The following is an 18,487-nucleotide window of genomic DNA, read 5'->3' as shown; positions in this document are numbered from 1 at the left end:
ATCATTAGCAGTAATCAGCATGGATTCATGAAGGATCATTCTTGCCAAACCAATCTACTAACCTTCTATGAGGAGGTGAGTTGCCAGCTAGATAAAGGAAGGCCCGTAGACGTGGTGTATCTGGATAAAGGAAGGCCCGTAGACATGGTGTATCTAGATAAAGGAAGGCCCGTAGACGTGGTGTATCTAGATAAAGGAAGGCCCTTAGACGTGGTGTAGCTAGATAAAGGAAGGCCCGTAGACGTGGTGTATCTAGATAAAGGAAGGCCCGTAGACGTGGTGTATCTAGATAAAGGAAGGCCCGTAGACGTGGTGTATCTAGATAAAGGAAGGCCTGTAGATGTGGAGTATCTAGATAAAGGAAGGCCCGTAGACGTGGTGTATCTGGATAAAGTAAGGCCCGTAGACGTGGTGTATCTGGATAAAGGAAGGCTTGTAGACGTGGTGTATCTAGATAAAGGAAGGCCCGTAGACGTGGTGTATGTAGATAAAGGAAAGCCCGTAGACGTGGTGTATCTGGATAAAGGAAGGCCCGTAGACGTGGTGTATCTAGATAAAGGAAGGCCCGTAGACGTGGTGTATCTAGATAAAGGAAGGCCCGTAGACGTGGTGTATCTAGATAAAGGAAGGCCCGTAGACGTGGTGCATCCAGATAAAGGAAGGCCCGTAGACGTGGTGTATCTGGATAAAGGAAGGCCCTTAGACGCGGTGTATCTAGATAAAGGAAGGCCCATAGACGTGGTGTATCTAGATAAAGGAAGGCCCGTAGACGTGGTGCATCTAGATAAAGGAAGGCTCGTAGACGTGGTGTATCTGGATAAAGGAAGGCCCGTAGACGTGGTGTATCTAGATAAAGGAAGGCCCGTAGATGTGGTGTATCTAGATAAAGGAAGGCCCGTAGACGTGGTGTATCTAGATAAAGGAAGGCCCGTAGACGTGGTGTATCTAGATAAAGGAAGGCCCGTAGACGTGGTGTATCTGGATAAAGGAAGGCCCGTAGATGTGGTGTATCTGGATAAAGGAAGGCCCGTAGACGGGGTGTATCTAGATAAAGGAAGGCCCGTAGACGTGGTGTATCTAGATAAAGGAAGGCCCGTAGACGTGGTGTATCTAGATAAAGGGAGGCCCGTAGACGTGGTGTATCTAGATAAAGGAAGGCCCATAGATGTGGTGTATCTGGATAAAGGAAGGTCCGTAGACGTGGTGTATCTAGATAAAGGAAGGCCCGTAGACGTGGTGTATCTAGATAAAGGAAGGCCTGTAGATGTGGAGTATCTAGATAAAGGAAGGCCCGTAGACGTGGTGTATCTGGATAAAGTAAGGCCCGTAGACGTGGTGTATCTGGATAAAGGAAGGCTTGTAGACGTGGTGTATCTAGATAAAGGAAGGCCCGTAGACGTGGTGTATGTAGATAAAGGAAGGCCCGTAGACGTGGTGCATCTAGATAAAGGAAGGCCCGTAGACGTGGTGTATCTGGATAAAGGAAGGCCCTTAGACGCGGTGTATCTAGATAAAGGAAGGCCCGTAGACGTGGTGTATCTAGATAAAGGAAGGCCCGTAGACGTGGTGCATCTAGATAAAGGAAGGCCCGTAGACGTGGTGTATCTGGATAAAGGAAGGCCCGTAGACGTGGTGTATCTAGATAAAGGAAGGCCCGTAGATGTGGTGTATCTAGATAAAGGAAGGCCCGTAGACGTGGTGTATCTAGATAAAGGAAGGCCCGTAGACGTGGTGTATCTAGATAAAGGAAGGCCCGTAGACGTGGTGTATCTGGATAAAGGAAGGCCCGTAGATGTGGTGTATCTGGATAAAGGAAGGCCCGTAGACGGGGTGTATCTAGATAAAGGAAGGCCCGTAGACGTGGTGTATCTAGATAAAGGAAGGCCCGTAGACGTGGTGTATCTAGATAAAGGGAGGCCCGTAGATGTGGTGTATCTAGATAAAGGAAGGCCCATAGATGTGGTGTATCTAGATAAAGGAAGGCCCGTAGACATGGTGTATCTAGATAAAGGAAGGCCCGTAGACGTGGTGTATCTAGATAAAGGAAGGCCCATAGATGTGGTGTATCTGGATAAAGGAAGGTCCGTAGACGTGGTGTATCTAGATAAAGGAAGGCCTGTAGATGTGGTGTATATAGATAAAGGAAGGCCCGTAGACGTGGTGTATCTAGATAAAGGAAGGCCCGTAGACGTGGTGTATCTAGATAAAGGAAGGCCCGTAGATGTGGTGTATCTGGATAAAGGAAGGTCTGTAGACGTGGGGTATCTAGATAAAGGAAGACCCGTAGACGAGGTGTATCTAGATAAAGGAAGGCCCGTAGTTGTGGTGTATCTAGATAAAGGAAGGCCTTTAGATGTGGTGTATCTGGATTTTTCAAAAGTATTCTACACAGTTCCCCCATAAACGTTTACTGTACAAAATAAGGTCCGCTGGCATGGACCATAGGGTGAGTACATGAATTGAAAACTGGATGGAAAAGGACCTGGGGGTCCTAGTAGATGATGGGCTCAGCAATGCCAAGCTGCTGCTAACAAAGCAAACAGAATATTGGCATTAAAAAGGGATCAACTCCAGAGATAAAACGATAATTCTCCCGCTCTACAAGACTCTGGTCCGGCCGCACCTGGAGTATACTGTCCAGTTCTGGGCACCAGTCCTCAGGAAGGATATACTGGAAATGAAGCGACTACAAAGAAGGGCAACAAAGCTAATAAAGGGTCTGGAGGATATTAGTTATGAGGATAGGTTGTGAGCTCTGAACTTATTCTCTCTGGAGAAGAGACGCCTGAGAGGGGATATGATTTCATTATATAAATACCGGACTGGTGACCCCACAATATATAAATACCGGACTGGTGACCCCACAATATATAAATACCGGACCAGTGACCCCACAATATATAAATACCGGACTGGTGACCCCACAATATATAAATACCGGACCGGTGACCCCACAATATATAAATACCGGACCGGTGACCCCACAATATATAAATACTGGACTGGTGACCCCACAATATATAAATACCGGACTGGTGACCCCACAATATATAAATACCGGACCGGTGACCCCACAATATATAAATACCGGACCGGTGACCCCACAATATATAAATACCAGACTGGTGACCCCACAATATATAAATACCGGACTGGTGACCCCACAATATATAAATACCGGACTGGTGACCCCACAATATATAAATACCGGACTGGAGACCCCACAATATATAAATACCGGACTGGTGACCCCACAATATATAAATACCGGACTGGAGACCCCACAATATATAAATACCGGACTGGTGACCCCACAATAGGGAGAAAACTTTTTCGCAGAAGGCAGTATAACAAGACTCGTGGCCACTCATTAAAATTAGAAGAAAAGAGGTTTAACCTTAAACTATGTAGAGGGTTCTTTACTGTAAGAGAGGCAAGGATGTGGAATTCCCTTCCACAGGCGGTGGTCTCAGCAGGGGGCATTGATAGTTTCAAGAAACTATTAGATAATCACCTGAATGACTGTAACACAGAGATATACAATGTTATACTGACATATAATCACACACGTAGGTTGGATTTGATGGACTTGTGTCTTTTTTCAACCTCACCTACTATGTAACTGTGATCCATAAGCTGCACATCATGAAGTAGACCCATGTCCATGGAGTGAGAGGAATGGCAGCCTCAGCCCGGACTGAGAGTGTGGCCGGACTGGAGGCCGGGCTGAGGCTGCCATTCCTCTCACTCCATGCACATGGGTCTACTTCATGATGTGCAGCTTATGGATCATTTCCTTTGAAATAATAATAAAGAACAACACATGCTATTTACTTTACTGCTTCTTGAATATTTTTTGTATTTTGTATCATTTTTTTTTCATTTACTTTAATCAATTGTTTTTTGTTTTTTTTTACTTCTTACTTTTTCTCTGGGTGTGTTTGGCAGTCCAGATCTTCAGCCAGGATAGACCAGCTTGGTTATTAATATATAATAATAATAATAATAAAGAGGCGCACATACAGTATGTTACTTTTAGCAGCTTGAATGTATTTGAGTAATAAAAAAAAGAGGGTTCAGTTGGCCTTTAATTAGCAGGGATATTGTTTTATAATAAGCACATGTATTATGTGTCTACAGTCATTTTTGAATTTTCTGATTTTGAACAGGAAGACCACACAGAACACAAAATCAGGGAACTGAGCCTGGCCCTGGACTACCTGCAGCAAGAGGTAAGTGAGAGTCACACATTAACCTCTTTGCGCCCGCGCTGCAGCCTATCAGTGCACATCAGTGCCGCCTCATCAGCGCACATCAGTGAAGGAGACAAAATACCCGTTTGCCAAATATTATAGCAAACTATGAAAACTTTTTTTTTTTTTTTTGGTCTTTTTTTGTTTGTTTAGCAAAAATAAAAGCCCCAGTAGTGATTAAATACACCAAAAAAAGCTCTATTTGTGTTTAAAAAAAAAAGTGATAAAAATCTCATATGAGTACATTGTTACATGACCGCAATTGTCATTGAAAGTGTGACAGCGCTGAAAGCTGAGAATTGGCCTGGGCAGGAAAGGGGGTAAAAGTGCCCGGTACTGAAGGGGTTAAGATTCCAGGTGCATATGAGGGGCACATACCCGAAAATTATCCAGCCAAGCAACATTTCCAGCTGTGCGTTCAATGAAAATAATTCAATGCGTTTTACATACAACGATCGTAAATCTCGGAATCTGACATGAGCTGCCTGTAATCTACTGCACCGCACCACCGGTAGAGGGAGGGGCAACAATCTCAACCAATCAGAGCGGCACCGATAGAGGGAGGGGCAACAATCTCAACCAATCAGAGCAGCACCGATAGAGGGAGGGGCAACAATCTCAACCATGCTAATCAGAGAATGTATCTCACATAGAGTGGTGCTGTGGATACATAGGGGTATAATACCTGCCACGTCCCAATTAATATTATAAAATAATAATCATGAAATAAGGATAAAAATCAACAATAAAACTAATAAAATTAATTAATAAAATGTTGATTTTTATCCTTATTTCATGATTATTATTTTGCATATGGTGCCTAAAAAGTCCAGAAGCCCCACCTTTTGTCTTTCTTGTAACCAATCAGAGCAGCACCGATAGAGGGAGGGGCAACAATCTGAACCAATCAGAGCGGCACCGATAGAGGGAGGGGCAACAATCTCAACCAAACAGAGCGGCACCGATAGAGGGAGGGGCAACAATCTCAACCAATCAGAGCAGCACCAATAGAGGGAGGGGCAACAATCTCAACCAGAGCGGCACCGATAGAGGGAGGGGCAACAATCTCAACCAGAGCGGCACTGATAGAGGGAGGGGCAACAATCTCAACCAATCAGAGCAGCACCAATAGAGGGAGGGGCAACAATCTCAACCAGAGCGGCACTGATAGAGGGAGGGGCAACAATCTCAACCAATCAGAGCAGCACCAATAGAGGGAGGGGCAACAATCTCAACCAGAGCGGCATTGATAGAGGGAGGGGCAACAATCTCAACCAATCAGAGCGGCACCGATAGAGGGAGGGGCAACAATCTCAACCAATCAGAGCAGCACCGATAGAGGGAGGGGCAACAATCTCAACCAATCAGAGCAGCACCAATAGAGTGAGGGGCAGCAACTCAAAACCAAATCAGAGCTTTACTGCCTTGTACAGTACTGTCACTGAAGTGCGTGACTATGATCATAGAAGGCCGGCCTGATTGGCTGCAGGTTTAGGGTCTGTTCTTCTTATGGACCGAGTTGGCTGGGGGGGGGGGGGGGGGGGGTACAAGGTTGAACTTGACGGACTTCTATGTTTTTTTCAGCCTAGCCCACTACGTTATTATTGGTTCTTACAATTCTTTCCAGAAATAAAAATCATTAAAAAATGATGGGCTTTTTTTTTTTTTTTTTTTTACAGATGCCAAAGACTTTGGTGAGTTTGGTGGACCTAACCTTGCTCAGCGGGCTCTTCCTGTCCAACCCCGAGAACTCTGATATCAGGTGAGTGGGTCTTTAGTAATATGCCCGAACCATTGTGACCGATGTGCTTTGATGTGCCATTTCAGTATACAAGATGGCTTAAATCTCCAACTATAAAAGAATGCGTAGAGAGACGCCTGCACAAGCACTGCACTCTGTATATATCATTGTGAGTTGGTTTGTCCTTCTCTGTTCTGTAGGCCATGGGACGGGATGCATGACTTATGACTCATAACCAGGTGGCCTGCTGACTCGTGTTATCTCATGATAATCTTAAAGGGTCATTGACTTGTATAACTATATATTTTATACCAATACATCATTTACTAACCACTTCCCTCTCCCCTCTTTCTATTGGTATGTTGAACCATATATAAGCTGTAACGCACCTAATAGAATGCACAACCTGCTTCTTGTCTCATGGTGACTCCGGATATCTGAGGGCCCTGTTGGCATGGCAGGACTTAGGGTGCTGAGGGCCCTGTTGGCAGGGCAGGACTTAGGGTGCTGAGGGCCCTTGGGCTTGAGTTACTTTCGGGCCCTACCTTCTATACATTACCGTATTTATCGGCGTATAACACACACCCCAAGTTTAGGAGGGAATTTTAAGGAAAAAAACTTACATGTAAATGCCCATCAATGCAGCCTTATCAGTGTCCATCTGCAGCCTTGCCCATCCATCTGCAGTGTCATTTGCAGCCTTGTCATTGCAGTCTTGAAGTTTAAAAATGGTACCGACGAGATACGGAGTCCTGTGTATCTCGGCGGCGCTCTGGCCCTCTCGGAGGCTCTTGGCGGCTCTCGGGTCCTCTCTGCGGCTCTCGGGTCCTCTTGCAGTCCCGTGCGGAGCTGAGTGTAGCCGAGTGTACTCGGTTACGCCCAGTCCTCGTGTTATGTCCATCATAGGGCAGGACTGGGCGTGAATGAGTGGAGCGGAGCCGAGTACACTCAGCTATGTATCTCGGCGGGGCCCACGGGGCCCCCTATTGGGTGGGGCCCATGGGCTTGAGCCCAGTCAAGCCCAATGGTAAGTCCTGCCATGCCTGTTGGTGTACCTAAATGGACGGGGGGGTCGTCCAGAATACCTACTATTTCCTTTCAGGGTCCTCATTACAGGAAAAGAATGTATTGTAGCGATATGTTATCCTTATAAAGACTTAGTAATGCAAATGTTACTGCACAATTGTATCTATTGGAAATTGAATGGCAACCAATACCGTCCACTCAATACCGAGTCTACTGCTGTGTGGAATGCCTTACCAGTAATATTAGATAGAGGAACCATGATGGAAAGGCTTCACAATGTAAAAAAAACAGTATTTAATAATAATAAAAAAAAAGATAAAAAAATCAAAGTTACAAATAATAGCTTTCCGACCGTGTGTACGCTCCAACGGACTTTTGCTGGCCGAATTGCAGCCAGCAAAAGATTGAGAGCAGGTTCTCAATTTTTCGGTCGGAGAAATTTCCGATCGGAAAATTCCGATCATCTATAGAAATTTCCGACGCACACAAAATTCCAATGCGTGCTCGGAAACAATTTGACGCATGCTCGGAAACAATTCGACGCATGCTCGGAAACAATTCGACGCATGCTCGGAAGCATTGAACTTCATTTTCTCGGCTCGTCGTAGTGTTGTACCTCACGGCGTTCTTGACGGTCAAAAGTTCAGCGAACCGCGTGTAGGCAAGCCAAGCTTGAGCGGAATTCCGTCGGAGAAACCACACAAGATCTTTCTGACGGAAAATCCGCTCGTGTGTGTGTGTGTGTACACGGCATAACATTCTTACACAGGATTGGTAACACAACATTACTGCACAATTGTATCAGTTGGAAATTGGGAGGTTATACATTCTGTCCGCCCAATAGAGTCTACCGCTGCGAATGCCTTACAAGTAATATTATATAGAGGAGGAGCCATGAATAGTCTGAACCTGTCCTTTCAGACTATTTTGACATCTTAAGTGCAAGATTTTTTTTTTTTTTTAAATGGTGTGGGGGTCCCCCAGGCACTATATACTCTGAATGGAAGTATATATACTATACAACCTTCCTTCTATACTCTGCAGAAAATTGGGCATTAGTTGTTGGTGGTGCCAGAACACTGTAAGTCCTCACAGTCCCTCTCGGAGGGCGCTGGAACGCCCTGCTGTGAAATATTACATCAAGAATTGTAATTATATGCCCCTGTTAAACAGAAAAAATGGGCCTTGGGTGGTGGTGGTGCCACAACACTGTACGCCCTCACAGATACTGTTGGTGGGCACAGGAACGCGCTCTGCCAGTTTCTTGTCCTTCTGTGGCACCCCCTCTCTCTGGGCTCACGTTACTCTCTTCCTCAACCTGGGAACCAACATAGAAGCCTTCAAATCACTGCGCATCCTCCTGCAGCATGTACCCGACACTGTGGTGGAGTAGTTCGGGGGACTCCTCCATGCATGATGGTGGGGCTACGGAAGGAGTGACTGTGGACAAGGAGCCGGTGAAATAGGCCGGTTTGGCAGCTCCATGGGAACGAAAACGACTCTGAGTCTGGGTGACAGAGGATGAGGAGGATGGGGAGGATGGGGAGGATGGGGAGGATGGGGAGGATGACGAGGATGGGGAGGATGGGGAGGATGAGGAGGATGGGGAGGATGGGGAGGATGAGGAGGATTGGGAGGATGGGGAGGATGGGGAGGATGGGGAGGATGGGGAGGATGGGGAGGATGGGGAGGATGCGGAGGATGGGGAGGATGGGGAGGATGAGGAGGATGGGGAGGATTGGGAGGATGGGGAGGATGGGGAAGATGGGGAGGATGGGGAGGATGGGGAGGATGTGGAGGATGAGGAAGATGAGGAGGATGAGGAGGATGGGGAGGATGAGGAGGATGGGGAGGATGAGGAGGATTGGGAGGATGGGGAGGATGGGGAGGATGCGGAGGATGGGGAGGATGGGGAGGATGGGGAGGATGGGGAGGATGGGGAGGATGGGGAGGATGAGGAGGATGGGGAGGATGAGGAGGATGGGGAGGATGGGGAGGATGGGGAGGATGGGGAGGATGGGGAGGATGGGGAGGATGAGGAGGATGAGGAGGATGGGGAGGATGGGGAGGATGAGGAAGATGAGGAGGATGAGGAGGATGGGGAGGATGGGGAGGATGGGGAGGATGGGGAGGATGTGGAGGATGAGGAAGATGAGGAGGATGAGGAGGATGGGGAGGATGTGGAGGATGGGGAGGCTGGGGAGGATGGGGAGGATGTGGAGGATGGGGAGGATGGGGAGGATGGGGAGGATGAGGAAGATGGGGGAGGATGGGGATGGAGGATGGGGCTTTGTTATCCACTCCACCAACTCTTCTGCATGTTGTGGCTCAATAACAAGCGTGCCCCACGGCCACCGGCTGAGGATGCATCACGTCCACCACCAGCACTGTTGGCTGTAGACACAGAGGCTGCTTGTCCTCTTTTAGTGGACTGTGAGCGTCTGCCTCTCCTTGGTGGCCTTCCGGACATGATGGGGATTTTGTTTTACAGCACCACACTACATTGTATTATATTCTGTGTACACCACACTACATTGTATTATATACTGTGTACACCACACTACATTGTATTATATACTGTGTACACCACACTGCACTGTATTATATACTGTGTACACCACACTACATTGTATTATATACTGTGTACACCACACTACATTGTATGATATACTGTGTACACCACACTGCACTGTATTATATACTGTGTACACCACACTACATTGTATTATATACTGTGTACACCACACTACATTGTATTATATACTGTGTACACCGCACTACATTGTATTATATACTGTGTACACCACACTACATTGTATGATATACTGTGTACACCACACTGCACTGTATTATATACTGTGTACACCACACTACATTGTATTATATACTGTGTACACCACACTACATTGTATTATATACTGTGTACACCACACTGCACTGTATTATATACTGTGTACACCACACTACATTGTATTATATACTGTGTACACCACACTACATTGTATGATATACTGTGTACACCACACTGCACTGTATTATATACTGTGTACACCACACTACATTGTATTATATACTGTGTACACCACACTGCACTGTATTATATTCTGTGTACACCACACTACACTGTATTATATACTGTGTACACCACGCTACATTGTATTATATACTGTGTACACCACACTGCACTGTATTATATTCTGTGTACACCACACTACATTGTATTATATACTGTGTACACCACACTACATTGTATTATATACTGTGTACACCGCACTACATTGTATTATATACTGTGTACACCACACTGCACTGTATTATATACTGTGTACACCACACTACATTGTATTATATACTGTGTACACCACACTACATTGTATGATATACTGTGTACACCACACTACATTGTATTATATACTGTGTACACCACACTGCACTGTATTATATACTGTGTACACCACACTACATTGTATTATATACTGTGTACACCACACTGCACTGTATTATATTCTGTGTACACCACACTACACTGTATTATATACTGTGTACACCACGCTACATTGTATTATATACTGTGTACACCACACTGCACTGTATTATATTCTGTGTACACCACACTACATTGTATTATATACTGTGTACACCACACTATATTGTATTATATACTGTGTACACCACACTACATTGTATTATATACTGTGTACACCACACTACATTGTATTATATACTGTGTACACCACACTGCACTGTATTATATTCTGTGTACACCACACTACACTGTATTATATTCTGTGTACACCACACTACATTGTATTATATACTGTGTACACCGCACTACATTGTATTATATTCTGTGTACACCACACTACATTGTATTATATTCTGTGTACACCACACTACATTGTATGATATACTGTGTACACCACACTGCACTGTATTATATACTGTGTACACCACACTACATTGTATTATATACTGTGTACACCACACTGCACTGTATTATATTCTGTGTACACCACACTGCACTGTATTATATACTGTGTACACCGCACTACATTGTATTATATACTGTGTACACCACACTGCACTGTATTATATACTGTGTACACCACACTACATTGTATTATATACTGTGTACACCACACTACATTGTATTATATACTGTGTACACCACACTACATTGTATTATATACTGTGTACACCACACTACATTGTATTATATACTGTGTACACCACACTACATTGTATTATATTCTGTGTACACCACACTACACTGTATTATATTCTGTGTACACCACACTGCACTAGTTGAGTGGAGTCTGACCGCTCGGTTGGTTGCTGTGCATTATGTGGGCTGATAATGGAGGTTCCGATAATCTAGATGTGTATGTTGTGCAGTGATGAATTGCTTTATGGTCCTCTGTTGCTATTGATTAATCTGGGTGAAGATTATTGAGCCTCTCCATATTTCTAAGCACCAATAAATGATTACGTATAATCGATGAGGGTGAAGTGACGGGGCGGCACTCTGCCATTTCATTGGTTGGTTTATTGTGTAATCTGTGGAGTGGAGCTATTAGTGTTTTCAGACGTGATCAGATCAGGAGCAAAGTTACAGAATAGCAAATATTCATTTGTTGTTGTTATTTTTAGATATATATGTAATAGAGGTCAGCCTGATATAAAGGATGTTATCCGTGTATGTTAGAAACCGTGTTCTATGTATAGTACATAATATATATATATATATACACATTACATAACCAACGTCTGCTTCCAGGTTTGTAGCCCCGCATAGTGTTTGGGGCACTATTCCTCCCACTGACACCAATGATGGGGCACTATTCCTCCCGCTGACACCAATGATGGGGCACTATTCCTCCCACTGACACCAATGATGGGGCACTATTCCTCCCGCTGACACCAATGATGGGGCACTATTCCTCCCACTGACACCAATGATGGGGCACTATTCCTCCCGCTGACACCAATGATGGGGCACTATTCCTCCCACTGACACCAATGATGGGGCACTATTCCTCTCACTGACACCAATGATGGGGCACTATTCCTCCCACTGACACCAATGATGGGACACTATTCCTCCCACTGATACCAATGATGGAACACTATTCCTCCCACTGATACCAATGATGGGGCACTATTCCTCCCACTGATACCAATGATGGGGCACTATTCCTCCCACTGACACCAATGATGGGGCACTATTCCTCCCACTGATACCAATGATAGGGCATTATTCCTCCCACTGATACCAATGATGGGGCACTATTCCTCCCACTGACACCAATGATGGGGCACTATTCCTCCCACTGATACCAATGATAGGGCATTATTCCTCCCACTGATACCAATGATGGGGCACTATTCCTCTCACTGACACCAATGATGGGGCACTATTCCTCCCACTGACACCAATGATGGGGCACTATTCCTCTCACTGACACCAATGATGGGGCACTATTCCTCCCACTGACACCAATGATGGGGCACTATTCCTCCCACTGATACCAATGATGGGGCACTATTCCTCCCACTGACACCAATGATGGGGCACTATTCCTCCCACTGACACCAATGATGGGGCACTATTCCTCCCACTGACACCAATGATGGGGTACTATTCCTCCCACTGACACCAATGATGGGGCACTATTCCTCCCACTGACACCAATGATGGGACACTATTCCTCCCGCTGACACCAATGATGGGGCACTATTCCTCCCGCTGACACCAATGATGGGGCACTATTCCTCCCACTGACACCAATGATGGGGCACTATTCCTCCCGCTGACACCAATGATGGGGCACTATTCCTCCCACTGACACCAATGATGGGGCACTATTCCTCCCGCTGACACCAATGATGGGGCACTATTCCTCCCACTGACACCAATGATGGGGCACTATTCCTCCCGCTGACACCAATGATGGGGCACTATTCCTCCCACTGACACCAATGATGGGGCACTATTCCTCTCACTGACACCAATGATGGGGCACTATTCCTCCCACTGACACCAATGATGGGACACTATTCCTCCCACTGACACCAATGATGGGGCACTATTCCTCCCACTGACACCAATGATGGGGCACTATTCCTCCCACTGACACCAATGATGGGGCACTATTCCTCCCACTGATACCAATGATGGGACACTATTCCTCCCACTGATACCAATGATGGAACACTATTCCTCCCACTGATACCAATGATGGGGCACTATTCCTCCCACTGATACCAATGATGGGGCACTATTCCTCCCACTGACACCAATGATGGGGCACTATTCCTCCCACTGATACCAATGATAGGGCATTATTCCTCCCACTGATACCAATGATGGGGCACTATTCCTCCCACTGACACCAATGATGGGGCACTATTCCTCCCACTGACACCAATGATGGGGCACTATTCCTCCCACTGATACCAATGATAGGGCATTATTCCTCCCACTGATACCAATGATGGGGCACTATTCCTCTCACTGACACCAATGATGGGGCACTATTCCTCCCACTGACACCAATGATGGGGCACTATTCCTCTCACTGACACCAATGATGGGGCACTATTCCTCCCACTGACACCAATGATGGGGCACTATTCCTCCCACTGATACCAATGATGGGGCACTATTCCTCCCACTGACACCAATGATGGGGCACTATTCCTCCCACTGACACCAATGATGGGGCACTATTCCTCCCACTGACACCAATGATGGGGTACTATTCCTCCCACTGACACCAATGATGGGGCACTATTCCTCCCACTGACACCAATGATGGGACACTATTCCTCCCGCTGACACCAATGATGGGGCACTATTCCTCCCGCTGACACCAATGATGGGGCACTATTCCTCCCACTGACACCAATGATGGGGCACTATTCCTCCCACTGATACCAATGATAGGGCACTATTCTTCCCACTGACACCAATGATGGGGCACTATTCCTCCCACTGATACCAATGATAGGGCACTATTCTTCCCACTGACACCAATGATGGGGCACTATTCCTCCCACTGATACCAATGATGGGGCACTATTCCTCTCACTGACACCAATGATGGGGCACTATTCCTCCCACTGACACCAATGATGGGGCACTATTCCTCTCACTGACACCAATGATGGGGCACTATTCCTCCCACTGACACCAATGATGGGGCACTATTCCTCCCACTGATACCAATGATGGGGCACTATTCCTCCCACTGACACCAATGATGGGGCACTATTCCTCCCACTGACACCAATGATGGGGCACTATTCCGCCCACTGACACCAATGATGGGCACTATTCCTCCCACTGACACCAATGATGGGGCACTATTCCTCCCACTGACACCAATGATGGGACACTATTCCTCCCGCTGACACCAATGATGGGACACTATTCCTCCCGCTGACACCAATGATGGGGCACTATTCCTCCCACTGACACCAATGATGGGGCACTATTCCTCCCACTGACACCAATGATGGGGCACTATTCCTCCCACTGACACCAATGATGGGACACTATTCCTCCCGCTGACACCAATGATGGGGCACTATTCCTCCCGCTGACACCAATGATGGGGCACTATTCCTCCCACTGACACCAATGATGGGACACTATTCCTCCCACTGACACCAATGATGGGGCACTATTCCTCCCACTGACACCAATGATGGGGCACTATTCCTCCCACTGATACCAATGATAGGGCACTATTCTTCCCACTGACACCAATGATGGGGCACTATTCCTCCCACTGATACCAATGATAGGGCACTATTCTTCCCACTGACACCAATGATGGGGCACTATTCCTCCCACTGATACCAATGATGGGGCACTATTCCTTCCACTGACACCAATGATGGGGCACTATTCCTCCCACTGACACCAATGATGGGGCACTATTCCTCCCACTGATACCAATGATAGGGCATTATTCCTCCCACTGATACCAATGATGGGGCACTATTCCTCTCACTGACACCAATGATGGGGCACTATTCCTCCCACTGACACCAATGATGGGGCACTATTCCTCTCACTGACACCAATGATGGGGCACTATTCCTCCCACTGACACCAATGATGGGGCACTATTCCTCCCACTGATACCAATGATGGGGCACTATTCCTCCCACTGACACCAATGATGGGGCACTATTCCTCCCACTGACACCAATGATGGGGCACTATTCCTCCCACTGACACCAATGATGGGGCACTATTCCTCCCACTGACACCAGTGATGGGACACTATTCCTCCCACTGACACCAATGATGGGACACTATTCCTCCCACTGACACCAATGATGGGGCACTATTCCTCCCACTGACACCAATGATGGGACACTATTCCTCCCACTGACACCAATGATGGGACACTATTCCTCCCACTGACACCAATGATGGGGCACTATTCCTCCCACTGACACCAATGATGGGGCACTATTCCTCCCACTGACACCAATGATGGGGCACTATTCCTCCCACTGACATCAATGATGGGGCACTATTCCTCCCACTGACATCAATGATGGGGCACTATTCCTCCCACTGATACCAATGATGGGACACTATTCTATTCCTCCCACTGACACCAATGATGGGACACTATTTCTCCCACTGACACCAATGATGGGGCACTATTCCTCCCACTGACACCAATGATGTACCACTATTACCCTACTGATATTGATGGGATGCTGTTCCTCCCAATGACACCAATGATGGGTCACCATTCCTTTTATTGACATTAAAGAAGGGGTATAATTCCTTTTACTAACACCCACGATAAGACACTAGGACACCAATGACACCAACAATGGGGCACAATTTCTTCCATTGACTACAACAATGGGACACTATTCCTCTCAATGACACCAATGATGGGGCACTATTCCTCCTACAAACACCACATATCAGGACATTTAATAAATCCCACTGGCCACAGTCTGACCCCCTTAAAGTCTAAAGGACAGAAATCTGGCCTTTCATTTAGAAGGTTTGGAGACCCCTGATCTAGCTCAAGAGCTAACAAGAAGCACATTGATAGAAAGGGAAAGCAGAGTGCTGGAGAGATGAGCTCATCCCTGCGCTGCTTCTCCTTTCACTGTCCTGTCACAGACTGGAGGCAGTTCCAGGATGACCTGGAAAATATGCAAATCGACAAACAATAAATCAGATCTTCACCCCCCAGATCACCTGAAGCTCTGCACACGGCCTCCCCCCTTTTTTATTGACTCATTTTTATTTTTTTGCATTCTAGTCCTGACCCCACCCATTCTCACCTAGGCAACAATGGCATTTCCCTGCTGCCTCAGCCTCCTGGGATTCCAGGTCACATATCCCAGGAGTCTGCGGGAGTACCAGCTAACCAGTGGGTGGGGGCAGCTGTAGTCCTCATCGGAGGTAAGGGATTCCAGGTCACATATCCCAGGAGTCTGCGGGAGTAACAGCTGACCAGTGGGTGGGCAGAGCTTTGGTTGTCATTGGAGGTCAGGGATTCCAGGTCAAATATCCCAGGAGTCTGCGGGAGTAACAGCTAACCAGTGGGTGGGCAGAGCGCTGGTTGTCATTGGAGGTCAGGGATTCCTGGTCACATATCCCAGGAGTCTGCGGGGGTAACAGCTAACCAGTGGGTGGGGGGAGCTGTGGTTGTCATCGGAGGTCAGGGATTCAAGGTCACATATCCCATGAGTCTGCGGGAGTAACAGCTAACCAGTGGGTGGGCGGAGCGCTGGTTGACATCAGAGGTCAGGGATTCAAGCTCACGTATCCCATGAGTCTGCGGGAGTAACAGCTAACCAGTGGGTGGGCGGAGCGCTGGTTGACATCAGAGGTCAGGGATTCAAGGTCACATATCCCATGAGTCTGCGGGAGTAACAGCTAACCAGTGGGTGGGCGGAGCGCTGGTTGACATCGGAGGTCAGGGATTCCAGGTCACATATCCCATGAGTCTGCGGGAGTAACAGCTAACCAGTGGGTGGGGGGAGCGCTGGTTGACATCGGAGGTCAGGGATTCAAGGTCACATATCCCATGAGTCTGCAGGAATAACAGCTAACCAGCGGGTGGGGGGAGCTGTGGTCCTCATCGGAGGTCACCTGGCTGAACCTGGAAGAGGTAGCCAGCTTTCGATGATTGGGGAGGACCAACATTCGCGGCACAGGACCACAGGACCCAAACTGCTGCGCCTGATTGGATCGAAGCAGGACAACTCTGGATCCACTGGACAGGTGAGTATCTGAGTCCAGGACAACACTGCATGACAAGTGTGTGGGGCTAAAAAAGAAAGTCAGAGGAGCGACTGAAGTTCCTCTTTAAATGAGATGAATGGGTTGTATTGTAGGGTCGGATCTGATAGGTGGCGCTAACCTTGTGTGTTTATTTCCCACCAGGGAAACCTGTGAGTGTTTCAGGAAGCCGTCCGTCTATTATAAAGCCATGCTCCGCTTCTCCTTCCAGGTGAGCCAATCACATGACCACATGCAATCACTATATTAATGGGTATATTACACAGGAACCAGACCGCTAGTGTCAGCACTGTGCGGTATTTGCTTTTCTTGTGGTTGAAAATGAGGTTTTCATATCTGCCCGGCCCCGATACCTGTAACCAAGGTGTCGCCGGCGGCTCGGGGTCAAGTACAGAGTATCAAGACGCAGCAAGACAGGCGCGGTAGGATGTTATTAAACCAGAGGCCCTATAATATAAAAATAAAGCCCCCCACGGTGGTGGAATGCCAGGACTGGGTCGCAAGTGAGACCTTTGTGACCCTGGTAGTTCCGCCACTGGTGTCAGTAGTCTTTTTATTTTTATTTATTTATTTTTTAACATTTTATTTTATTTATTTTTAATTATTTAAAAAAAAAAAAAAAATTCAGGAGCTCAATTGGGGTCTAAATAGACCTCCGATGTTTCACCTTTGAGACAGAGAAAGGGGATTGAGAACACAGCCCCCCCATATCTGCAGCTTCAGCTGCACACAATGAATGGGCAGGACGAGCTCTGTACAGAGGCTTCCTGTTCATTCACAAACTGAAGCATAGGAAACACAGTTATGAATAAACACAAAGGAGAAATATAATTATAGAGCTAGTCTGGCGGAAAGACTCATTAGAGGCGCCACATCCCTTTTTGTAAATAAGACATAGGAAAGGAAAATTGGGACTTTTCAAGCGCATACAAAGACAATCATTTAGAAAAATAGAAAATGTATTTTGATAAAAAAAATTCATAGGTGAAAATATAAGAATTCCACAATAAATCAGTAACAATTACCAACAAAAGTGTAATTGTATCTCTACATGTTTCGCCTTTTACGGCTTCTTGTGGAGATTCTGTTACACTAGACACTGTGTATGTAGAATGATCACTAAAATAGAAAAATATATATCAGAGAAAACAATTTAGAAAAAAACATTGTTTGTTT

At 46.6% G+C, this 18,487-nt stretch overlaps 1 protein-coding gene across 1 annotated transcript in view; it reads left to right on the top strand.

Annotated features, from left to right (window-relative positions):
- LOC143986951 (phospholipase B1, membrane-associated-like) overlaps positions 1 to 18,487 on the top strand; it is a 200,230-nt gene that overhangs the window by 46,820 nt on the left and 134,923 nt on the right. The window contains exons 10-12 of the mRNA XM_077485364.1: positions 4,170 to 4,232; positions 5,933 to 6,015; positions 17,456 to 17,522. Of these exons, the coding sequence (XP_077341490.1) occupies positions 4,170 to 4,232; positions 5,933 to 6,015; positions 17,456 to 17,522 (213 nt within the window). The remainder of the gene's footprint in view (positions 1 to 4,169; positions 4,233 to 5,932; positions 6,016 to 17,455; positions 17,523 to 18,487) is intronic.

This window comes from Lithobates pipiens, unplaced genomic scaffold (genome assembly GCF_037356315.1).
Source record: "Lithobates pipiens isolate NorthernLeopardFrog02 unplaced genomic scaffold, aLitPip1_a1.2 Scaffold_18, whole genome shotgun sequence".
NCBI classification, from domain to species: Eukaryota; Metazoa; Chordata; class Amphibia; order Anura; family Ranidae; genus Lithobates; species Lithobates pipiens.
The sequence above is the reverse complement of the archived record's forward strand: the minus strand, read 5'-3'. Positions and strand labels throughout refer to the sequence as shown.